We start from the raw sequence: 20,900 nt of genomic DNA, 5'->3' as shown, positions 1-20,900 counted from the left end.
CGATTTGTAACATTTTCTATGAATTTTGACTTAAAAATATGTTTTTAAAAATAGTTGGAAAATATTCACATGGCCCTCATCCCCTTCCGTAGATAGCAATGCATTTCTTCCATAAACGATCTTTGATATTTCCGCTGCAGTGATGAGAAACGGAAGTAGATCGGACTGAGACATTTCGCTCTATAGCAAGTTCCTTTCGTCGTCATCAGCAGCAGCATCAGCAGCAGCATCATCACCATCATCACAACATCAGCTCCGCCCCGCCTCGCGACATGAATCCACCTCTGGCTGCTGCTGCTGCTCCTCCCTCCCGCCCCGCATCTGGCTGACTGTCACAGCAGCGCTGCCGCCGCTTGGTCCGGTGCTGCGGCGCGCTCGTTCTCTCGCCGGTACTCTCACGGAGCGGACGCTGAGCGGAGGGACCCACCATGTCGGAGGTGCGGAAATTCACAAAGAGGCTGAGCAAACCCGGGACAGCCGCGGAGGTCCGGCAGAGCGTGTCAGAGGCTGTGAGAAGCACCGTGGACCTGGTGGTACGTTATAACCGCCGTCTGTCTGTTTGTGTCTGTCTTTCTGTCTGTGTTAGCATACCATGACAATGTTAGCTTGCTAACTCCACTCACATCTTATTCGTATTTCGGGGATGAGGACACGCGTGTCCCCAAGAGCTGGACAATTAAATATTTTCATATCGCGAAATCGATATTTTTTTAAATCACAAAAGGCTAAAATTCATTCCAAAGTGTGGCTTGAATTAACACATTTTCTGTATCACTGCAATGTCTAAAGTAAGGTCTTACAATTGTATGACTTGTCTTAAATTTAGCACAGTTATAGCTTTAGTGATGGTTGATCTATTGTGACCTGTGCCATTTAAAAAAAAAAGTAATTAATTCTCATTGAAGTTCTTGACCTTGCATTAGAATTGACTTTTTATTACATGGTGTAAACGGAAGCTTAGCATTAAGAAAAATTACAATTAGACATTTTTCTCATTATCTTCTCATGCATTCTTTCACATTAACCGATACACTCCTTTTTTACGCCTCAGTTTCCATCCACTGTTTGTCCCACCACACTCTTTCTTTAAACACAATCCTCCATGCTGTGTCACTGCTGTCATGGCCGTGAATTTACCTCTCATGTGCTGTCTTGGTTTTCCAAATGAGCAGTGTTAGGACATGGTGTGTATGTGTGGGACATTGTCCACATGGTTGTTCTGTGTTGTGTGGCTCCTTTTGTGTGCAGCCTGCTGCCTGGCTGGAGGATGAGGAGGACTGTGCCAGTTAGACAGCTGCAGCATGGCTTCCCCCTTCTCCTCGCCTTGGAGCAGTGGTGGCCACATTGTGCAGAAAAAAGGAGCACCACAATCTCCATAAGTGATGTGTTTTGCTATTGGCGTGTGTGCAAATCAGTAAATATGTTTTCATTGTTTGGATTCCCTTCATCTTCAGGAATGACTACCAGTGCTGGTGTCTGATTGCGGTTTTGTAGTAATGAGAAGGGATTAGACACAGTGGATTCTGGATTGAGATAAATAGCATGTAGGATTCTGCTGATGCAGCACTTGAGTGTGTATGTGAAATAATTTCCACTAAGTCAGAGGCGTGTGCAATTTTTGTGCATTGAAAAAGGATGTAGTGATATGGCCAAAAAAGTAATCACAATAAACACTTTCAAATCAGCCGATATTTTGTCAGATTATTAAAGACATATTTTTTTGTAGAACTTCTTATGGACAGAAAACATCAAAAACAGAAATATTTCACACATGACAGTAACACATTACACACACACTTATAATCTTTGTTATTTTTTCCTATTTAAGAAAGCTTTATCATGATATATTGTTTTTAACAAGGCTGAATTTTTTTTGGACATTATTGCGATATTGTTTTAAGTTAAGCTACAGTTCAGTTCAGTGGTAACACATGAGATACCGTCAAAAGAATGCAAGGAGGATGTTCACTATTTACTTGTGGCAGAACAATCTGAGAAAAGTAGAAGAATTCAATTGTAGCCTTTGCAATTTGCCAGTTGCATTGTTTCAAATTGCAATTTTGAATTATTGCCCAGCCCTTCTTGAAACTTACTGTGATGCTGCTAATATCTTGTTTTCAAGATGGTTTAACTGAAACCAGCTGATGACTCTCAAACACACTCTCACTGTGTGACAATGACAAACTGCAGGTTTGACCCAAAAAAAACACAAGAGTCACTCATGTGTGTCTGTTTAAAGAGTGCGGCTGGATGTGTTTGTGTAAGAGATAAACTACTGTCCCCTTGGGATTGTGCTGCAGTCTTATGATGATCATCTACAGGGGTGTGACACTTAAGAGTTTTCCCAGCATTAATAATCTTGTGATGAGGTTCTGATTTCTACCACAGAAGTGCGTGTGTGCGTGTGTTTAGTCCTGTGTGTTCATGTTGTGTGTGTGTGATTCAGTGTAGCAGGTTTTGGCAGCAGAGTAAATGGTTGGCTTGGTAACTGAGAACAAATGCTGTTTTGTGGAGAGTGCATGGCCCGCGCTCCTCTCACATGGGGATTCCCTCAGGCGTTCTGTGACCGTACTTCCCCTGTGTCTTCCTGATCGCCATAAAGTTGACACGTCTGAATCGCTTTATCCGTGCTCTTTGTAGATTTCTCAGATAACAAACATGTATTTAACATGTTTACAAGAAAAATTTTACATATGACATGGAACAAGAGAAGTATGTACGAAGTACCAGCTGTAGGTTAATTTGTGTTATCTTGTGTCATGGGAATTTCCATCAGCTGATATGTAAGAGACTTTATTTACAGCAAGATTCAAATAACCTGACCTAACATGTAAATGGCGTCCTCACATTACCTTACCTGAATTAAGTCATACTCAAAACAAATAGATTAAGGGTAGAATTCTGATTATATTCACATTATGACGACAAATGTGTGTCGTAATCAAATCGTAACTTCCTGAATATGAATATGTGAATATGATGTAGGCATGACTATTCATTGGACTCTAACATGCAAACAGGAACATGAATGGATTATTTCATAGCTATAGGCACTAATATCCAGTCCAGGATTGTGAGGACAAAGGGTGGGATACATGGCTGTTTACAGTGGAGGTGGGGTGTTGAAACGATTCCCAGCTCTGTCTGTGGAATGTGATCAGAAAGATGGAATAACAAGTAAAACTGCAGTTAGAAGGTTTGGAGAAAGAGCAGCGTGAGCCTCCTGTTGGCTCTGGTGTAAGATGGAGGTTAATAACTGGAAGCCTGGCGAAACACTCACTAAAGGTTGGGTATCACCTCACGACCTCTTCCTCAGGCCAAGGCTACATCCATTTGAAAGGAACGCATTAAAGGCCAGTGTGTAACACTAAGTTGTATACGTGTATCATTACTTTAAAATGAAAATCATTGGGTAATTATTTTATAGGCTTAAAATAAGCCTTTTATATGGCACTGTGTGCTTTACAGAGGCCGTCATCTTGCACTGCCATGTGTCTACAGCAGCCCAAAGTGACAAATTAGTCAGAATCTGTGTTTAGTGTTGAAAGGAGAGGGTTATTATATAAACAAAGAATAACAATTTATTTTCTGGTATACAAAGGCCACCATACTTCTCTGATACGTCTCGTATTCTTGTAGACTATTTAAAATATGTGGAACCGTGTCCGTGTGCACGTGATGGTCTTCTCCAAGCTTGAAATTCTTATACTGAAAAAGTCCATCTCTGTGTCAGTGATTAATGATCCATTTGTATATAAAAATGTTTGTGCACTCATGGGAGAGCTCACATAGCCCTTATCTCGTGGAGTACTGTTTATGGATGACTTGTTACATGTTAGTTACTTATTCTGAGCTCAAACTCTTGTCTTGTCAGGACACAATTAAAACCAACATAGTTAAAAACATTAAGAATAGATTATGAGTCTGTCACGCTACAATCCTGATTCTACTAAGATTTTGTTTTGCAACCCCTTATAATCTGATGGCCAGCAACAGCAGACACACACAGTAAAGAGGAAAAAGTTTAAGGCATGTATTATGAGCAGAATCTACAGTCAATGTGGAGATCATTAGACCTTGCGCAGACTTGTAGAGCTGCATATTTATATATTTGATTATATTTCAGGAACCGTTAAAGGGAGACAGATCAACTCGACACTAACCACGAGCAGGGGTAAAAATGTGGCGCAACACTGAAGCTTAAAAGGCTTTTTCACAGCGCTTGAACATTTGGAATTATCGTCAGACGCAGATGTAGCTAATTAGGTGCTGCACTGTATTGCAGTCACTGGTGGAGGAGAGCTGTCGTTAACATCATTAGTTCCACCTGTGCTCCCCCCCCCCACACACACCTCAAGTAAAAATACAGTATGTGTCGTAAATAAGACTTTTGGGAACAGAATCGCTCTGATGCCAGTAAAACTATTAAGTTTCGGGTTAGCGAGAAATTCTTGAAAGAAAAGAAACACTTGTCGGGCAAATGGGTAAGCTGAATATCGTAAAGTGAGGACAATGTCAGTAACTTAAAAGTAACTGTGTTTCAACTTTGTTCTTGATAGGTCTTATAATTTGTTTCCTCTGTGTGGTTTTATCACCAATTATTGGAACAAACTAGACGTGTAGCAGTGTACGTAACCACTGCTATGAGATCACACTAGTATGCAGTTCATAGAAATGTGTTACACTGAGTCTAGTTCTTTCTTCCTGCTTCAACATGAAGTCCAGTGAAATAATTGATCTATTATATCATGTTTTGAGAATAGATTTGTGGGTTGGTTGGGTAGAGGGGCAGAATGATGGTGCAGTGGTTTTCACTGGTGCCTCACAGTGAGGAGGTTCTCTTTCTTTGGGTTCCTCAGCTTCTTCCCCCAGTCTCCAGTCTAGCCTCATGCAACCCTTACAGAGGAACACTTTTGCATTAGAATATCTAAAAAACAACAAGACTAATATTATATGTTTTTATTGAGACGTGTACTTACATGAGTCAAAATGTTTCCAACACTCTTTAAATCCATACAAATCTGCAACAAAATGTATTTTCTCAACATCGTCAAACTATGTTACTGTTTTGTTTGAAAGACCTATCACCAGAAATTACATACTGTACATTTCAAGAAGAAAAGGTATGGATTGGATGGATGAATGGATGAATACCTAAAAATAATCCAAAGATTTTATCATAAAAATGTTTTGGATCATGGAAAAAAAACAACTTTGATATCGTATTTAAATATAAATGTAAATATGTACACATCCTTGATGTAAAATAAAGTTAATTCAGCAAGAAATCCAGTTCATTTAATACACTTTAATTTATATTTTTGGCCAGAAAGAAATATATGTAAATGTGTGGCTGAACACATACACACAGACTGAAGCACTTACCCTAAGGTCAGCTGTGGGACATTTGCCTCATACTGTATGTGACTTACATGCCAGTTTGTGTGTTCATGATGTGTGTGCACTCATCTGTTGTGTGCAAGTGTAAACAGTGCAAGCCAACATGATAAAATCCATCTGGTCCTATTGGAGACTTGAGCGCTTTACAAGTGCCGAACTGTAATGGGACACAGACATCTGGAAATGTACCTTCACTGGCATCATCATCATCATCTTCATCATAGCCCCCTGAAGGCTATGATGTGTGTGTGTGTTTGTGTGTGTGTGTGTTCCTTGGCCAGGTTCATAGCTAAGAGGAGAACGTGCGAGGCGCAATGGCAGATTGTGACACAAAAAGATGGTTTAGTGCCCTGATTGCGTGCATCATACAGTTACACCCATGTGTTAGGTCATGTCCTCTCGTGTTTTAGCATCTTTTTCTCTAGGTTTCTCAATCATTGAAATTGTGGCCTCACAGCTGCCTCTTTGTAATTCTTCAACTAGTTTCCTCTGTGAAAGTAGAACTTTCTCTCATCACTTTAACAAGCTTTTCTCGTTCTCTCTGTTTCTCTCTCTCTCTCTCTCTCTCTGTAATATGATCAGTGTGGTCGTCGAGCTACCATGTGCTGCTGAGCGGTTGCCTCTGACATGTAAAGCTGCGGTTCACTTTGTTGCACATGACAGGAAGCAGAGCCGCTGCCTAGGGTGCAGCAACAGCAGGAGCAGCACAGCAATGAGTAATGCTTTCAGCAGACACAGAGGAGTTGTGTCTTTCTGCTGGGTGTCTAATAAATAGTGATTCTGTATCTGAAAAACTAAATCACAGAGCATTTTAGGAACACACATAAGGAGTATTATTAGAGCATTGGTGGTTTCATGGGGTTTCAAGTCAGGGTCTGGTGGAAAAACTTAAGAGAACATTTTGTGGAACTGGCTCATTTCAAATTCCTGGTTAGGAAAAAGGGGGAAGGGGAAACTTTCTTCCACTTACTGTCTTGTGCACAAACACAAGAATATTCAAGAATGATATTTACCCCCCTCCCCCGAAAATTATCATGTGCAGCCAAGTTCCAGGGGAGATGGTCCCAATGTTTACCAACATATCCCCATCTCTAGTTTAAGAGATGAGTATGAAAAGGAGGCAAAAGAAGAGTTGTCTGTCTCGAGTTAAAGAGAAGAAAGCCCAATAAAAGACAGCTTGTGAAACTTTTTTGTATTAATTGAATTATTTTATTGTTCGTGTAAACACCATTACAGTCACATTAGCTACATGGAAAAGATGGGAAACATCAATACAGACCAATTTTAGTTTTATTCTTCCCTTCCCCCATGGTCTCACTTCCCCGTCACTCCATTCAATCCCACACATGACGAGTCAAAAAGACCAACCGCACAAACATGTGGAAAGGAAAAAAAAGAAGGACAGGAAAAGAAGAAAAGAGTAACATGTACAAAAAGAAAAATGAAATCAAATGATTAGATAAACAACCCAGATCAATCACAATAGTGATAGTTTTGAAGGTTGTAATTTGGAAGGTCGCTCTATAACAAATGGTTAAAAAAAACAGCAGCCAGCCTAGTACTTAACTTTATTACTGGCCTTTTTAACCACTTCAACAGGAAAACACAGCTCTGTGTCTCAGCTGCTCCACACTTTGATGGAAATTTGATGAATAGAAGCACAAGGTAGAAAAACCACTCTCTCATATTTTCCCAGCTGCAGGCACAGTTATGGTTTTTGAGCATTTTCTTCACTGAGCTTGCTCACTAAAGCAGCTCTCTGGCTTCCCTGCATGTATTACTGTATGTACCTTCAGACTCAGTGGCAGTGGCTCTATAATGTGGCACAGATATATGGTCTGATTTCTTCCGACTAAGTCCAAACGGCTTGGTGTTTCTCAGCCAGCTCTTATTGGCTAAGCCTTTCACCACCGTTGTCTCCGCTTAGCCCAAGCTTAAAGTGGCACGTCCGCTGAAATTAATTCAGAATCTTTCCAAGTGGTTCAGCTTTGTATGTGACGTCTGATCACGTGACCTAGTTGCGGATGTGCTATGTGTTAGCTGTTTTGAGACTAAACCACTTCTTTATGAAACTCAAAACAGGAAGTCATGATATTTAGGCAACACTTGTATCTGTTGTTTCATGATTTCATAAGCTTCTGTAAAGACACGGATTGCCATTTTGTCCGACCTTATTCGCCCTGTCTGTATTTGCATTTTCGTATTTGTTTATTCCTCCTCCCACTCCCACTTCTCTGAGCAACTGTTTCCTGCACCATGACAGCCTTCTGAACTTTGTGGTCAACTCTGATCTCATGTGGCTGGGGGATGAGCCCTTGTTAACAGCTTCCAAAAAGCAAGTGCATGTGAATCATCCCTCCCTCAGCCACAGTGAAGAAACATTTTGATTATTCATTTGTATTCTGCCTTTCTTGTCCTCTCAGGAGCAGCCAAAGATTATCGAGCCACTGGATTATGAAGCTGTGGTTTTCCAGAGAAAGGCCCAGATCCACAGTGACCCCCACAGAGACCTACTGCTCTGCCCTGTGGACGATGTCTCGGTGAGCCCCCCTCCCATCCTTTCACCACTGTCCTCTGGGACTGGCTTTAACCCAGGCTGTGTCCACCGTTACCATGAAGTCATAAACTGTGCAGTGAACAGAACTGCCTTTAGAAAGCTGTTCAGATTGCATGAAATATTTTTTGTTTTGTTTGTTTGTTTTTGTTTTGCATTTTTGTTTATACTTTATTTGTACTTTTAAATAATATACATGTAATTTTCTACAGAATGGAGACTAGGGTGTCAGAAAACTTTGCATCATGGCGTGATTCTTGATTCTTTGAAGCACTGTGTCAGTATTTCAGAAATATTCTTCACAGTGGTTTTGTCTTGAATTTAAGCCTCCGACCTCTAGTTGGCAGTAGGCTTTCAGCCATTTAACTCTCTCCTCCTTGCACTCCTCTTATTAGACAAATATAAAAAAAATGAAATGGTAATATTTCACCTTTATATAGTACAATATATCGCATCCTCACCCCTGTGTGGGGATATTTATCAAATCACAGACACCTGTGGTGCGATCTCCACATAAAAACAGCCACATACAGTAAGCACTCTTCCTGTAAACCCGTTTAAACTACAAAGAGTTGTAAAGATCATTTTGTAAAGAAAGGTTTCCCGTCATTAATCACTGTCTAGCCATAACACACACACAGTTATTTACGGCTCCACAGAGCTTGAGCAGTCAAACGCAATCCAACCAGGTGCCGCTGTTCTTTATGTATTAGTGCTGTCTCACACACACACACACACACACACACACACACACACACACACACATGGTTTTTATTTAGTAACACGTTTCACGCCACATCTATTTATCTGTTCATATCACGTGCCTTCTGTTTTCTCCCAGGCTCTCTATCGGCCTCCGTCACTCACTTTCTCTCAGCCTGTTGTTTTTGGATTCCTGCTCTGCCAGCATTTAAGAACGGTCACTGCAACACTTTAAGTATATATGTCTCTTTCTGTGTGTGTGTGTTTGTGTATGTGTGCATGTAGGAGTCACAGCTGTCCAGGCAGAGGAGGACTGTTGTTCCCTCTGTACCCCAGAATGCTGAGCGGGAGGCCAGGAGTCTATTTGCAAAAGAGGTATTTGAATGCAGCCACCCCAATTTTTGACCCATTCAGACCTGGTATTAATGTCCACCCTCAGTTATCCAATTGCACAAGGACATGTGATTGTTCACACCTGGTATTAAATTGCTCCCTGAAGGAATCTACCATGAGCACATAAGATTGAATTTGGTGTCCTCACCTTTCATGAGGACACCATGTTGGTAAGGAGAAAATTATGTTTTTAATAAGTCTAACTGTACAGATGTGTCTGCTGATAGTGTGTTTTTGTGTGTGTGGGTGAGTGCATGAGTGGCAAAGAGAGAGAGAAAAAAAAAGAGATAAGGGGAACTCAAGTGACTCAAACCACATTCAGAGGTGGTTTGATTCACTTGAGCTTTCAGCATTCAGACCTGTATTTAGCACTTTCTGCCCATGGTCAGATCATTTAGGACGAATGTTAATACTAAAACTAAGCTAATATATTAATAGTTGATGTTACAATCTGCTCAATAAAAAAACAGACATTAATTGTGATGAGTAAAACTCAAAATTAAACAAACATACTGTAAACGATGATGACTTCAGAACAGTCCTCATTGCCTTCATATTATGTTAAACAGTCACATGAGGCTCATAAAGAAACACAAACAACACAGGAGAGTGTTAACCACACGCCATACTCGTGATATACTGTATGAGCAATGAAAAACAGACTCCCGTGGTATAATGTGAATGCACTGCTGCTCTGCCACACTATATCTGTGTTCCTCTGCCAACGCTCATGACAATAATACAGCATAGTAACAACTGTCTTAGGAATTGTTCAAACAAGCTCTGGCTTATTCAGCATCAGCTCAACAAAGATGCATTCATTTGGCCATAATTGAGAATTTCTGCTTTCAGTTTCACACCAAATACAGTAATATGCACAATGCAAACCAGCTTGAGCATTAATGATTAGGAGTCACGGCATGGGTAAAGACTTCTGTGCTTTATGAGTTATTAAATTAAAGATATCGTGGAACCAAGCAGTGTTGTCCTCACAGCTGGAGCAGAGAAGTGTGTGCACAACGGCATGTTATCCTTGAGTGTGTGTACTAATCCAGCTCTGTGTGTTGACCTGTTTGGCAGTGCATCAAGATGTACAACACCGACTGGCATGTAATCAACTACAAATACGAGGCTTACTCTGGTGATTTCCGCATGTTGCCAAGGTAAGACGGATGCAGATGGATTTAGAAATGCAGTTTGGATATATGGGAAATGTAGAGGTTAGGGCTCAGAGTTCCCAATCATTTAATATGTAACATGTACAAGAGCTTTAATGCTTGATGACATCATGCAACATGTCAGTCACTTTTGTGCTGCATACCCATGCAGCTCTGATGCTTCAGCAGAAAAGAAGACAATGCTGCGCTCGCACTGAAGTGACTGCACAGAGGTCAGCATGTTTGTCCTCCACAGCACAACAGGTGCAGCTGTTTGGATGCTGATAAGTCTTCTTAAGGAAATTATTTTTTTTATCACTGCAGCCTGCATTTTTACCAAGAATTGCAGAGAAGAAGACATGCTGTATTTGGAATGACATTCTCCAAATACCTTTGGAGTTTCACAGGAGAAAAAATATTGCAGTGACAGACATGGTAGATTTGAAGACATAATATTAACATTTCTGCATTAAAACATCGAAAAACGATAAGATTAATATGTTTTGAGTAGTGTCGTTACATTATTACTCCAATGTTTCCAACACTAAAACCTAGAAAATCCATAGAAAGATTTATTTCCATTGAAGGTACAAGACTGTTTCATTCATTTTGGTCAGCTTTTAATGACAACAAGGAATGGAAACAAGAAATAGAAACATTAGAGTGCTTTTATTTTGAAATGGGTACAGGGCATGTTGTGTTTGTGACACACTGATGAGCTGTTCAGCAGAGCAGAGATTCATCAGCTGTAGTGAGGTGAATCATACTGAACTGATTGTTGTAACTGTTGTAAGCAATTCTGGAAAAAAAACGCTGTGAGGATCATTCTTTTATGTCCCTGATGCCATCAAACTAATACTGCAACTTAGCAACTAATTTGTCACATGCTTGATCAAATTACTAGAACTAACACTGAAAGTCCAGTCAGGAGGGTGATTTATTGAATGACGACCCCCTTTCTCATCGCTTTTTTTTCACAGCAAAGGCCTGAAGACAGACAAGCTGCCAACTCACGTGTTTGAGATCGATGAAGACGCCAAAGATGAGGTGAGTGTCGTTAGACCACGGACATTGATCACTGCAGGAAGGATTTGTGGGGAATGGTTCTTCACTGACTGACCAGTAGCGCTACAGTCAAGACCTCACCAACCAAGAATCAAGCCCAATACACCATAAATCAATTTAAAAACCTTTTGGTCCCTTAGATCAGAATAAGCATCAGCCCAGAAAATTAAATGGTAGGCTGGCTCTATTTCACATGTCACAAGCTGATAGCAGGCAACTAAACAACCTTATAGTACTTACGTTATGCATTTGGTTGCATTTGAATATAGACGTTTTCTGTCCTCAGTGACAAGCCAGAAAATAAAATGTGTTCATGTGCTCTGTCACATGACTCTAACCTTTCCTTAATACCAGCTCAGCAATAAACTATGACACTTATAGAGTCTGAGGTTATGACGTAAGCCATCGTCTATGTCATCAGCTGAGATGCAAGTTAGCAACGTCATTAACACTCACCAGTGGTGAACAGCAGAGGAAGATGAATCGAGGTTTGTCAGTAGTAGCGTGTGTCGAGAAAAATCTAAATCAAATAGTCGGCATATGTCACATACCCACATTTTATCCCACATACTCATCATTCCGTGTTGCGTTTTCATCAGGTAGTGAGTCGACAGCACACAAAATGGTCATTGTAAATTCTTGATTCTGTGAGAAGATTTTCACAAACTATCCTCAGTCATAAGACCATGATAACGGCCGTCTTTGAACCTCTCTGACCTGGTTAATCTTTGTGAATCATGGAGATGAGACTTAGATTAGGCTCTTTCTCTGTACCCGAGTGCCTGTAAGATATATAGACACAGAGAGCAGGCATGCTCGCTCTGGGCATGCACTGAGCTGGTAACTGCACTGGGAAAATCACAGTGACTTATGGTGTGTTTGTCCGGCAGCATGACCCTAGCTTTCTCTGAGTGCAGCAGGACTGTGAAACCAGAAGCCCTAAATGTCCTATAAATAGCTCTCATCGATCTTCCTCCCCATGCACTCTGGCCGGACATGGATAAACTTAGACAGAGAAAGGGTTTAATTGAAGGAAAATAAATGCTTCACTGCAGGATGTGCAGGGCAGGGAGATACAGTTACTTCTCTAAGCGGCCCCTGCTGTTCTGTGTGACATATGCGGTCTAGTTTCACACGTTGAAATGACAGGACACTGTCTTCCTGTAAGATGTTTCCTTTTTCTGTGCTCCTACTCCTGTCTGTCCCCTCAACAGCCTGTAACAATAAATCAATTACAACACTGTCACAGACATTATGCGTTCGTTGACAACAGACATACTCAATGAGTTAGGGTGTGCGCGAGGTGCGTTTGCACAGTGGCTGTCCTTTGATTGAAAGACAGACTTGAGTAAAACACAGGAGGAGAACCAAATAGATTACAAGATAGAGCAAGACAGAAGGAGGGAGGGAGGGAGGCGTGACACGCCAAGGACAAAATGCCAGTTCAGTGGGATGAGGTTGATTGTGCTGTGTTTATGTGCGCATGTCAACTAGCCTGTGCCTTTTTCTACCTCTGTTTTGTATTTATTTTCATTACATTATTTGCTCTTGCATGCTCTGCAGTGACATTGTCTCTTTAGTTTATCTTTGACTTTTATTGATATTGGCATTTGGTGTTTTATATTTTGTGGCTTTGCCTTTGTCTTTCTCTTATTTCTCTTGCTTAGTATTCTGGTTTTTGCTTTATTTGTAAACTTGTGTTTTTGAAGATAACTTATAAATAAAATTATGTTTTGAAGGGGAGCCAGTGCCATATATATATCTTGAAGCAGCAGGTCCATGGTTTGACTCTCAGCTGGTTGAATATTTAGTCCATTTACCCTACACAGAGTTCAGCATGTGTCCCCTTCATGTCTCCTTCGCTCCACTGATGTTATCTCTAAGTCAAAAATGCCCAAAATATGCCAACGAAACTAGGTCAATGATATACTACCACTGTGTTCCATAAAATGTCTTGAAATCAGATACCTTTTAATAATATAAATATTGTGAATCCAAGAGCATTAATCATTTAACGCTGTATACTGTCTATGAGTAGAGTTAGGCTTGTGATGTTAAATGTATAAAGCATTTACCTGTATTGATTCTGTTGTATTTGTTTGCGTCTGTCAGGACACAGCATCGCTGTGCTCCCAGAGGGGAGGCATCATGAAGCAGGGCTGGCTACAGAAAGCCAACATCAACAGCAGTCTGTCTGTCTCGATGAGGGTGAGTCACCGCCAGACCTCCTGATCTGTCATTCACACAACATTATGGCAGCAAATGAAGCAACAGAACAGAACAGCACAGCAACAGCAGCATGTAGACGTCACAGCAGACCTTTGTGTGTTCACAACTGCATTTACATCTGTAAAACATATTAATACACTGCTTTTGTCAACGTTTTGTAATGTAAAATGATCCGTGATTGTAGTGCAAGCAGTGTTAAACAAAAATGTTTAATAGTGCAGTGTGATGGAATTTAAAAATCAGTGCTTTGTTTACCCAGAAAGTGAGAAAAAATGCATCAACAATGTCCTGGTGCCTGGTGACAAAATTACTCGACTAAACTGAATTGAGCAACCCAACTAAATAGGGCCGAAACTAGCATCAGCATCAGGAATGTACATTTCTCTGTTAATGACTTACTACAAGCTGTTAAGACATCTGTCTGACTTTGCAGGTGTTCAAAAGGAGGTACTTCTACTTGTCCCAGCTGCCTGACGGCTCCTACATCCTCAACTCCTACAAGGATGAGAAGAACTGTAAGGATACCAAAGGCTCCATCTACCTGGACTCGTGCATAGATGTCGTTCAGGTATGCAGGGGTATAAAAGATGAAGCAAACATCATGTATACTCACAACCTATTTGTGTAACTAAAACCCTAGACCACTTTTTGAAGGTGAAAATCAGTGTATTTGGGTAATACTTTTAGTACTTTAATATTTGATAATCCAGGTGCAAATCTTCACAGTTTAGTGTAAAGTGTTGAAATTCTATATGTTGTGATAAAAATTGGCACATCTTCTGCCTTTCTGGTCAAACACCATTCACCAAACACCAGTGCATTCAAATTTAGTCCACTCGTGCTTCACTGATGCGAGGCTTGTTGTCCTAGACTCCTCTCTGTTTTATGAAAGCCTAAAGCTGAAATAGTAAAGCCCTGGGTCAGAACAGCGGGTTATTTACCCTTCAAGCCCCCCCCACACACACACACACTCTCTGGGGGCTTTTTTTGTTGCAATTGAAGATAATTACTACATTCCACTGACATGGACACAAAAGTCTAGTCCTTACAGATATTGAAGAATAGTGGCTGCTGGCTAATAGTGCAGACTCCTACTTTATTCAGGCCTGCAGTGACTGACAAGCCTGCCAGGAAGCTCTCAGTTTGATGAACACCCTCAGGAGATGACTGGGCAGAGGAAGGGTACTCATTCTGCCTAATGGGTTTAATACGAAAGCTTGTGTTTGACTTTGCTTCATATTTCATTTTCTTTTTTTTATGGTTTATTTAAGAAATTAGTTCAGAATGGGACATTTTGTTACAGAAGTAAAATGTTTTTCTCTACATGCATTATCTAATTTTGTTTACATCAAATTCTAAATGTCTTGTTGCTCTCTGCTGATTACCAGAAAAAATGGATTACATTTTATCCGTTGTTGGCTCTTGAAGTGAACTAAAATGATTTCCTTCTTCAGAGCCCAAAGATGCGCCGTAATGGCTTTGAGCTGAAGATGCAAGACCGCTACAGCCACTTCTTGGCTGCAGACAGTGAAGCAGAGATGGAAGAATGGGTGGTGACGCTGAAACAGGCTCTGCAGAGCAGCACCGAGGCCGGCCAAGACAGGAGGAACGGCACTGAGTCACTGGAGTGTGTCTTGGGTTAGTTACAGTACCTACATCTGAATTCTACAGTTGTGTGGAAAAAAAACAACATATCCACATCCTCTCTCAGTCAGCCCATTATTGAAAGTTATTGAACATTTTCTATATGGTCAGTTAGCTATGATGATAGTAATAATATGTCTGAGCATAACCTCTGAGCCTCTTTTAATGGTATAGCGGTTTACAGTAATCCCTGTCTTAGCAGTGGATGGAGTCCAAAGCTCTGTTCTGGAGTCTGGGCCCCATGCTAATAGCTTCCATATTACAATGATACACAGGCAATAAATAGAGTTTAACACTCCACACTATGCATTAACATAACAGTAACACAGTAGTTGCTGTCAGAAGTAGAGTAGAAGTGAAATGTGTTCACATAAACTGTAAATCATTCAAAAATATGTTTTCACTATGCAGTTAGAAGTGCAAGAATCCGAAGATGATTTGTTTAATTTGCTCTTTAGTTTCAATTCTTACCCAGAGTGTGTTTCTTCAGTGAGAAGTTTATGTAAACTGTGGACTTTTGTTGCCTGTTCTGAGCTGTGGAAGAGTTCCAGCCGTTCTGTGCAGTTTGTTGCCAGCATCCTTGGAGCATCTTTTTTTTTTCTTGGAGCAACTACTGTAATAATACGCTCTCTGTAGAAAATTCCACTGAAACCCGATAGATTTAGTTTGCTCACAAATCTAAAAAGATGCTGATGAGACTCTGGGAGACTATCCAGAAAGTTAGAGGTGCAGTTGGAGTTCACTCAGTCCATTATGATTTCCACAGCCTGTCAGCAGAATGGTTAATGGCCTCTTCTTAATTTGGCCAAGAGACTAAAAGATACCAGCTTGGGTACAGCAGGAACCATAGAATTTATCAGGGAACCATTTGTTCAGTGCTACTGCGAATCATGGCCCGATTCATTTGATATCCCAATATAGTGCAAACAGCAGTAGTGCTATTTGTTGCTAGACTGTCTCTCCGTTCATTCTTCATTCGTATGCATGTGATCGCTGTCCTGTCCCTGTCCAGATGATGACACGACCAGTCAAGGGAAAGGCGAGAGCCTGCTGGAGAGTCTGGGCAGGAGCCTACATCCTGAACTCATGAAGGTATAAAGGATTGGGGGGGGGGGTGGGAGGTTAATATGTTGGGAATGCTCTGTTAGCATTTCCTAACTATTGTTGTCCTCTTTTCTTTTTTTGTGTTATTATAACAGCATGACTGTATAGAATGGTTGTAGTCTACTTACCTACATTCTTTTAAATGGGAACAGAATTTACAAAATTGACATCATTTTCTAGAAAGAAGACCTGAAACTAGCAATTGGGGTTATTAATTCCTCTAGAAAATGTTTATTGACCTTGTAAATCAAGTAAGAAGTACACTAAGTTTCCCATAGACCTCCATTCAATAGGAGTTCTTATTGCATCAGTGGAGTCACCGCCTGGTGGCTAACTGCTACTTCCCTCCCACTTCCTGGGCTTCACTTTTCAAACTGTGAGACTACATCTATTTTTATACACAGTCTGTGGTTACTACCTCTTACATTTTTCAGCTGATTTGAAAAATTCATACATCAAATAGTTTGGCTTGTTTATTCATTCACACTCACCACCAGCATTACTAAAATACACGACTGTTATCGTGTTTTTTCAAATACGATAAAAATAACACAACAGGCAAACAACCATTCAGTGTTAGAATGGGTGGAGGGTGCAGTATGGTGCTTTTCTAGTCTTTCCCACGTTTTGTTTTCTTTCTTTTAAACTTTCTTTCAAAATGATTTATTCTCAGTGTATATATTTTGTAACTCTAGCCGTCAGCATTCAAGTACTTTTTGTGTGTCTATTGCCTCACAACCAGTACAAATGGCTGTAACAGTAACTCTAAGTGTGTATAATAATATAATATTATGTACAATTGTCTTGATAAAGGAAGAGCAAGTCTTTTGTTGATCTCAGTGTCTGTTGAAGCCTGAGAACAGCGCCGTGCTCTCCACAGAGACTGTGCTGCTTTAATACGTCTATAAACCCAGAGCTACACGCAGACAACAAAGCCCTCTGTGCCTCGTGCTGCTGTTTTCCCTCTGTTTGCTCTGGGCCACTCCAGCACAGCTTTTCCCGCCCCATGCATAAGATCAGTCAGGTTTAGCTGCAGGCTGGACACAGTGAAAGCAAAAAAAAAGGGGAGAGGAGAAGTGGGGAAGGTGATGCAGTAGGGCTTGTATCGTGACCCGAGGGCTTGATTTGTTGATCCCCATTAGATGCCTTTCTTCCTCCCTTTGTCTGGGTCTGTAGGTTTGTCTGTTTATCTTTCAGTATTTTCACCTGAATTGATGTCTGTGTTGGTTTATTTGTGGAGAAAACTCTTTTTTGATCCGGGTATCCAACTATCAAACATCCTCTGTATCCCTGTAATGTGCAATTTTTATTTCATAAAATTGGTATTGAAAAATGTATCATCCAGGAATCAATACTGAAGTCCAGATATCAACATTGATACCACATTGAAAATGTCCAATCAATACCCAGCCCTAAACATTTGTGACTAATGAAAGAAAATGATTAATGACTAAAATGACGTACATTTTATTGACATAATTACATCTTATTTCTCATGCGTTCTTGTGTCTGTAGTACGCCAGGGAAACTGACCAGCTCAACAAGCTCAACAGGAATGAAGTCAGACAAAAGCTTTTCTCTCTGGATCCTGAGACACAGGTATAGAAGACGCCTCTTGAAACACATGAATGTCCTATGATTTATTTATTTCAGTATTGATTCAAACTGTTTGATCTCTCCACCCTTTTCCTCCATTTATGTTGTCTCCTCCCCCCCTTAACTCCTTCCTCTTTCTACTTGTCCGCACTCTCTCCTCTGGGTCAACCTTCTTTTTCTCGTTTCTTGTTGTTGTTTTACCCTCCTGCCTTCATGGCTTGCTTTGTTCCTCTCCTCCTTCCTCTCCCGTCTCATATCCAGAGGCTGGACTTCTCAGGCATCGAGCCCGATGTGAAGCCATTCGAGGAGCGCTTTGGCCGACGTATCATGGTCAGCTGCCACGACTTGACCTTCAGTCTGCAGGGCTGCGTTAGTGAGAAGGGAGACAGCGTTCTCACCAATGTATGTCATTACCTTACCTTCATGTCACACTTTCATTTTATATCCTGCTTTTACTCTATAACTCTTAATAATTTCTATGTTTTTATTAGGACAGGATCGTGATATCGTGATATAACTTTATTCAATGTTAATGTTTTGCTCTAAAGTGTAAAATATTTTTACTTTTTAAAACATTTTTGGTCGTTTACTGTCCGTGAACATGCTAAAACCATGTTTATGGACAGCTTGATATTTTAAATTTTCACTCACAGACCAGAATCAGTCTTTAATCATTTGAAATGTATCATGATCATTATTGATACTGACTTACTTTAAATGTTTTATCATAACAATCAGGCCACCTGTCGATCTGTTCAGGCCTATTTATAATAAACCGAGCCCTAAAAGCTTTGCCCTACAATAGGTGACCATATCACTTTCTCGTCATCTCTGTGATTAAAAACACTTCTCCTCCCTAACTGATTTTGTTTAAGTGCACTTCAACAAACTGAGCCAAAACACAAAGTTTTCCTTTACACACCAATGATCCTCCACTTTCCTCACTCTCTATTGTCCCAGTTATAATTCTGTACTTTCATAATTCATGCTTGCTACTCTGCAAGAGCAATAAGTAATCTGAACAAAATATGAAATTAAAGCTCTGTATGTTTGTCAAAGCATCTCAATTAGTTTATCATTATATGAGTTGTAAGTTAAGGTTTTATACAAATGATGTCTGATGAATGCAAAAAATCTTTTATGTGCCGTTAAGAGCATGTGCACGCTTTGTCTTTGTCAGAGTGGATGCCTGTAGTAGTCATAAAACCCTCTTCTGGTTACTGCTGCATTAGAGGGGTTGTAGGAAGATAAAAGTGACTCATATTTGTGGTTTGGATAGAGCACACTGCCTCTCGGTCTTTCCCTCCACTTCTTGCTTCCCTCTTTTCTTCCACAGTATCAGACAGGTTTACTGTTTACTGGACGACTAGAGGCTTGTCCATCATGCAGGAATCATTCATCCTGGCATTCAGAGATGTGTGGGCTCTGTTACAGCAGGGCCAACACATGTTGCCAAACTATCAATCAACTATCGGAACTAAGGGAGTGTCTGTGTGTATACAACAGCAGTGCTGTGCTGATAATATTGCTTGACAGAGCCTGTTTTCAGATGAAGGTTGCACTATAGATTTAACTAAATCTTTCTCAATACTTCATGTGATGAGCAAGTAAGCTTGGGGTCATCCAGCGTTCTTCTAGAGTTGTGTTACAGACCTCTAACAACATCTCTCTGCTGAACCCCAGGTGGAACCGTTCTTCATCAGCTTGGCTCTCTTCGATGTCTCAAAGAGCTGTAAGATCTCGGCTGACTTCCACGTTGACCTGAACCCGCCCTGTGTCAGGGAGATGCTGACCGACACCTCGGGCCAGCTGTCTCCTTCCTCAGACTCAGATGGTGGAGGAGGAGGAGGAGGAGGAGGAGTCAGTGAAGGAGGAGCGGGAGGAGAACTAATGGTGAATGGAGACTCTGGAAAAGGCAACGGTCTCCCTGTTTTTCAGAGAGTGTCAGAGGCTCTGCTGCGCTTCCCCACACAGGTAGAAACTTGATTGTCTGATTGAGGAAATGATTTAATTTGAGTCACTCCGCTGTTCAGGACTGGGTGTGAAATCTGAATCACTGTTTGAACAGATCAAGGTGTGTGAAAATCACATTTGGAAATCAGTAATAGAGTGAGTTTAGTGATTCTGCTGATAGAAATGTCCAAGACAAGCCTCACTGCAATGATGGTTTTCGAACAATGTCTGAGAGCTATGCTTTGCTGTTTTTCTTGAGATTGATTTATGTGGTGTCATAACATCCAATCACAAACAAAAGCCACATGGACTCTGCTGCTGTAGCTGGCTTATTAGACAGAGATCTGGCAGCTCTCTCATCCTGTTGGGTTAGAGGATTTTTGCTGATTCGTATCTTTTGAAAGCAGCCTTATGCTCCAGTGTTTATGACAGTTGGACCACATGAAAACGCAAGCTAAATGAGCAATAGTCCAGCCTGATTTTTGCTTTTTGTTTTTTGTTTATTTCTGCAGAGGATGTTATGTTTTTACCCATGTCTGATAGTTTCTTTGTTCATTTATATGCTTGTTGAAAGGTGGAGTATGTGACGAAGCCATTACTTTGATGCAAATCAAGTAAAAGGGGCAGTCAATGATTATATTTTTAATCATTTTGTGGAGTTTAATGAGTTTGAGTGGTCAGTTTCTCAAGAAAAATGGCTTTAAAACCATGAATTAGTTGTAACTTGTAAATATACTTTATCAAACATTAAAAAATACACCAGATATCATCGATAATGAAAGGCAACCACTGTATTTTAACACAGACCAAGTAAATGCGTGAACACAAATACAAATGTATGTAGCTTATACAGCACGTTTGTTTTACACCCTCCACCTTCATCAGCTTGAAATTTGAAATTTCTCCTGACTTGCTTGGCTCAGTGAGGTGAGTCTGTAACACTGCTCTCACTGCAGCTGGCCTGGGTGGGACAGGGTTTAAGTGAGCACTTGCTGGATTCCCTGCTCCCCTCTCACACATCAGAGGACTCTGGATGACACAGTGATGACCTAGTGATGGAGCTCTTTACTCAGAGAACATGATAATAGTTTTCACGTGATTGT

At 40.7% G+C, this 20,900-nt stretch overlaps 1 protein-coding gene across 3 annotated transcripts in view; it reads left to right on the top strand.

Annotated features, from left to right (window-relative positions):
- The first annotated feature begins 171 nt into the window (after positions 1–171).
- dock11 (dedicator of cytokinesis 11) overlaps positions 172–20,900 on the top strand; it is a 54,335-nt gene continuing 33,606 nt past the window's right edge. For 2 of the 3 annotated variants that reach the window (XM_058624749.1, XM_058624748.1), the window contains exons 1-12: positions 173–533; positions 7,824–7,940; positions 8,942–9,031; positions 10,130–10,212; positions 11,187–11,253; positions 13,384–13,479; positions 13,934–14,068; positions 14,955–15,138; positions 16,157–16,236; positions 17,764–17,847; positions 18,106–18,246; positions 19,528–19,818. In XM_058624749.1, the coding sequence (XP_058480732.1) occupies positions 429–533; positions 7,824–7,940; positions 8,942–9,031; positions 10,130–10,212; positions 11,187–11,253; positions 13,384–13,479; positions 13,934–14,068; positions 14,955–15,138; positions 16,157–16,236; positions 17,764–17,847; positions 18,106–18,246; positions 19,528–19,818 (1,473 nt within the window). In that variant the 5' untranslated portion in view covers positions 173–428. Of the gene's footprint in view, positions 534–7,823; positions 7,941–8,941; positions 9,032–10,129; positions 10,213–11,186; positions 11,254–13,383; positions 13,480–13,933; positions 14,069–14,954; positions 15,139–16,156; positions 16,237–17,763; positions 17,848–18,105; positions 18,247–19,527; positions 19,819–20,900 lie in introns of all 3 variants that reach the window. The other variant, XM_058624750.1, reaches the window with a different exon arrangement.

Source organism: Solea solea, chromosome 3 (assembly GCF_958295425.1).
Source record: "Solea solea chromosome 3, fSolSol10.1, whole genome shotgun sequence".
NCBI lineage: Eukaryota > Metazoa > Chordata > Actinopteri > Pleuronectiformes > Soleidae > Solea > Solea solea.
The sequence above is the reverse complement of the archived record's forward strand: the minus strand, read 5'-3'. Positions and strand labels throughout refer to the sequence as shown.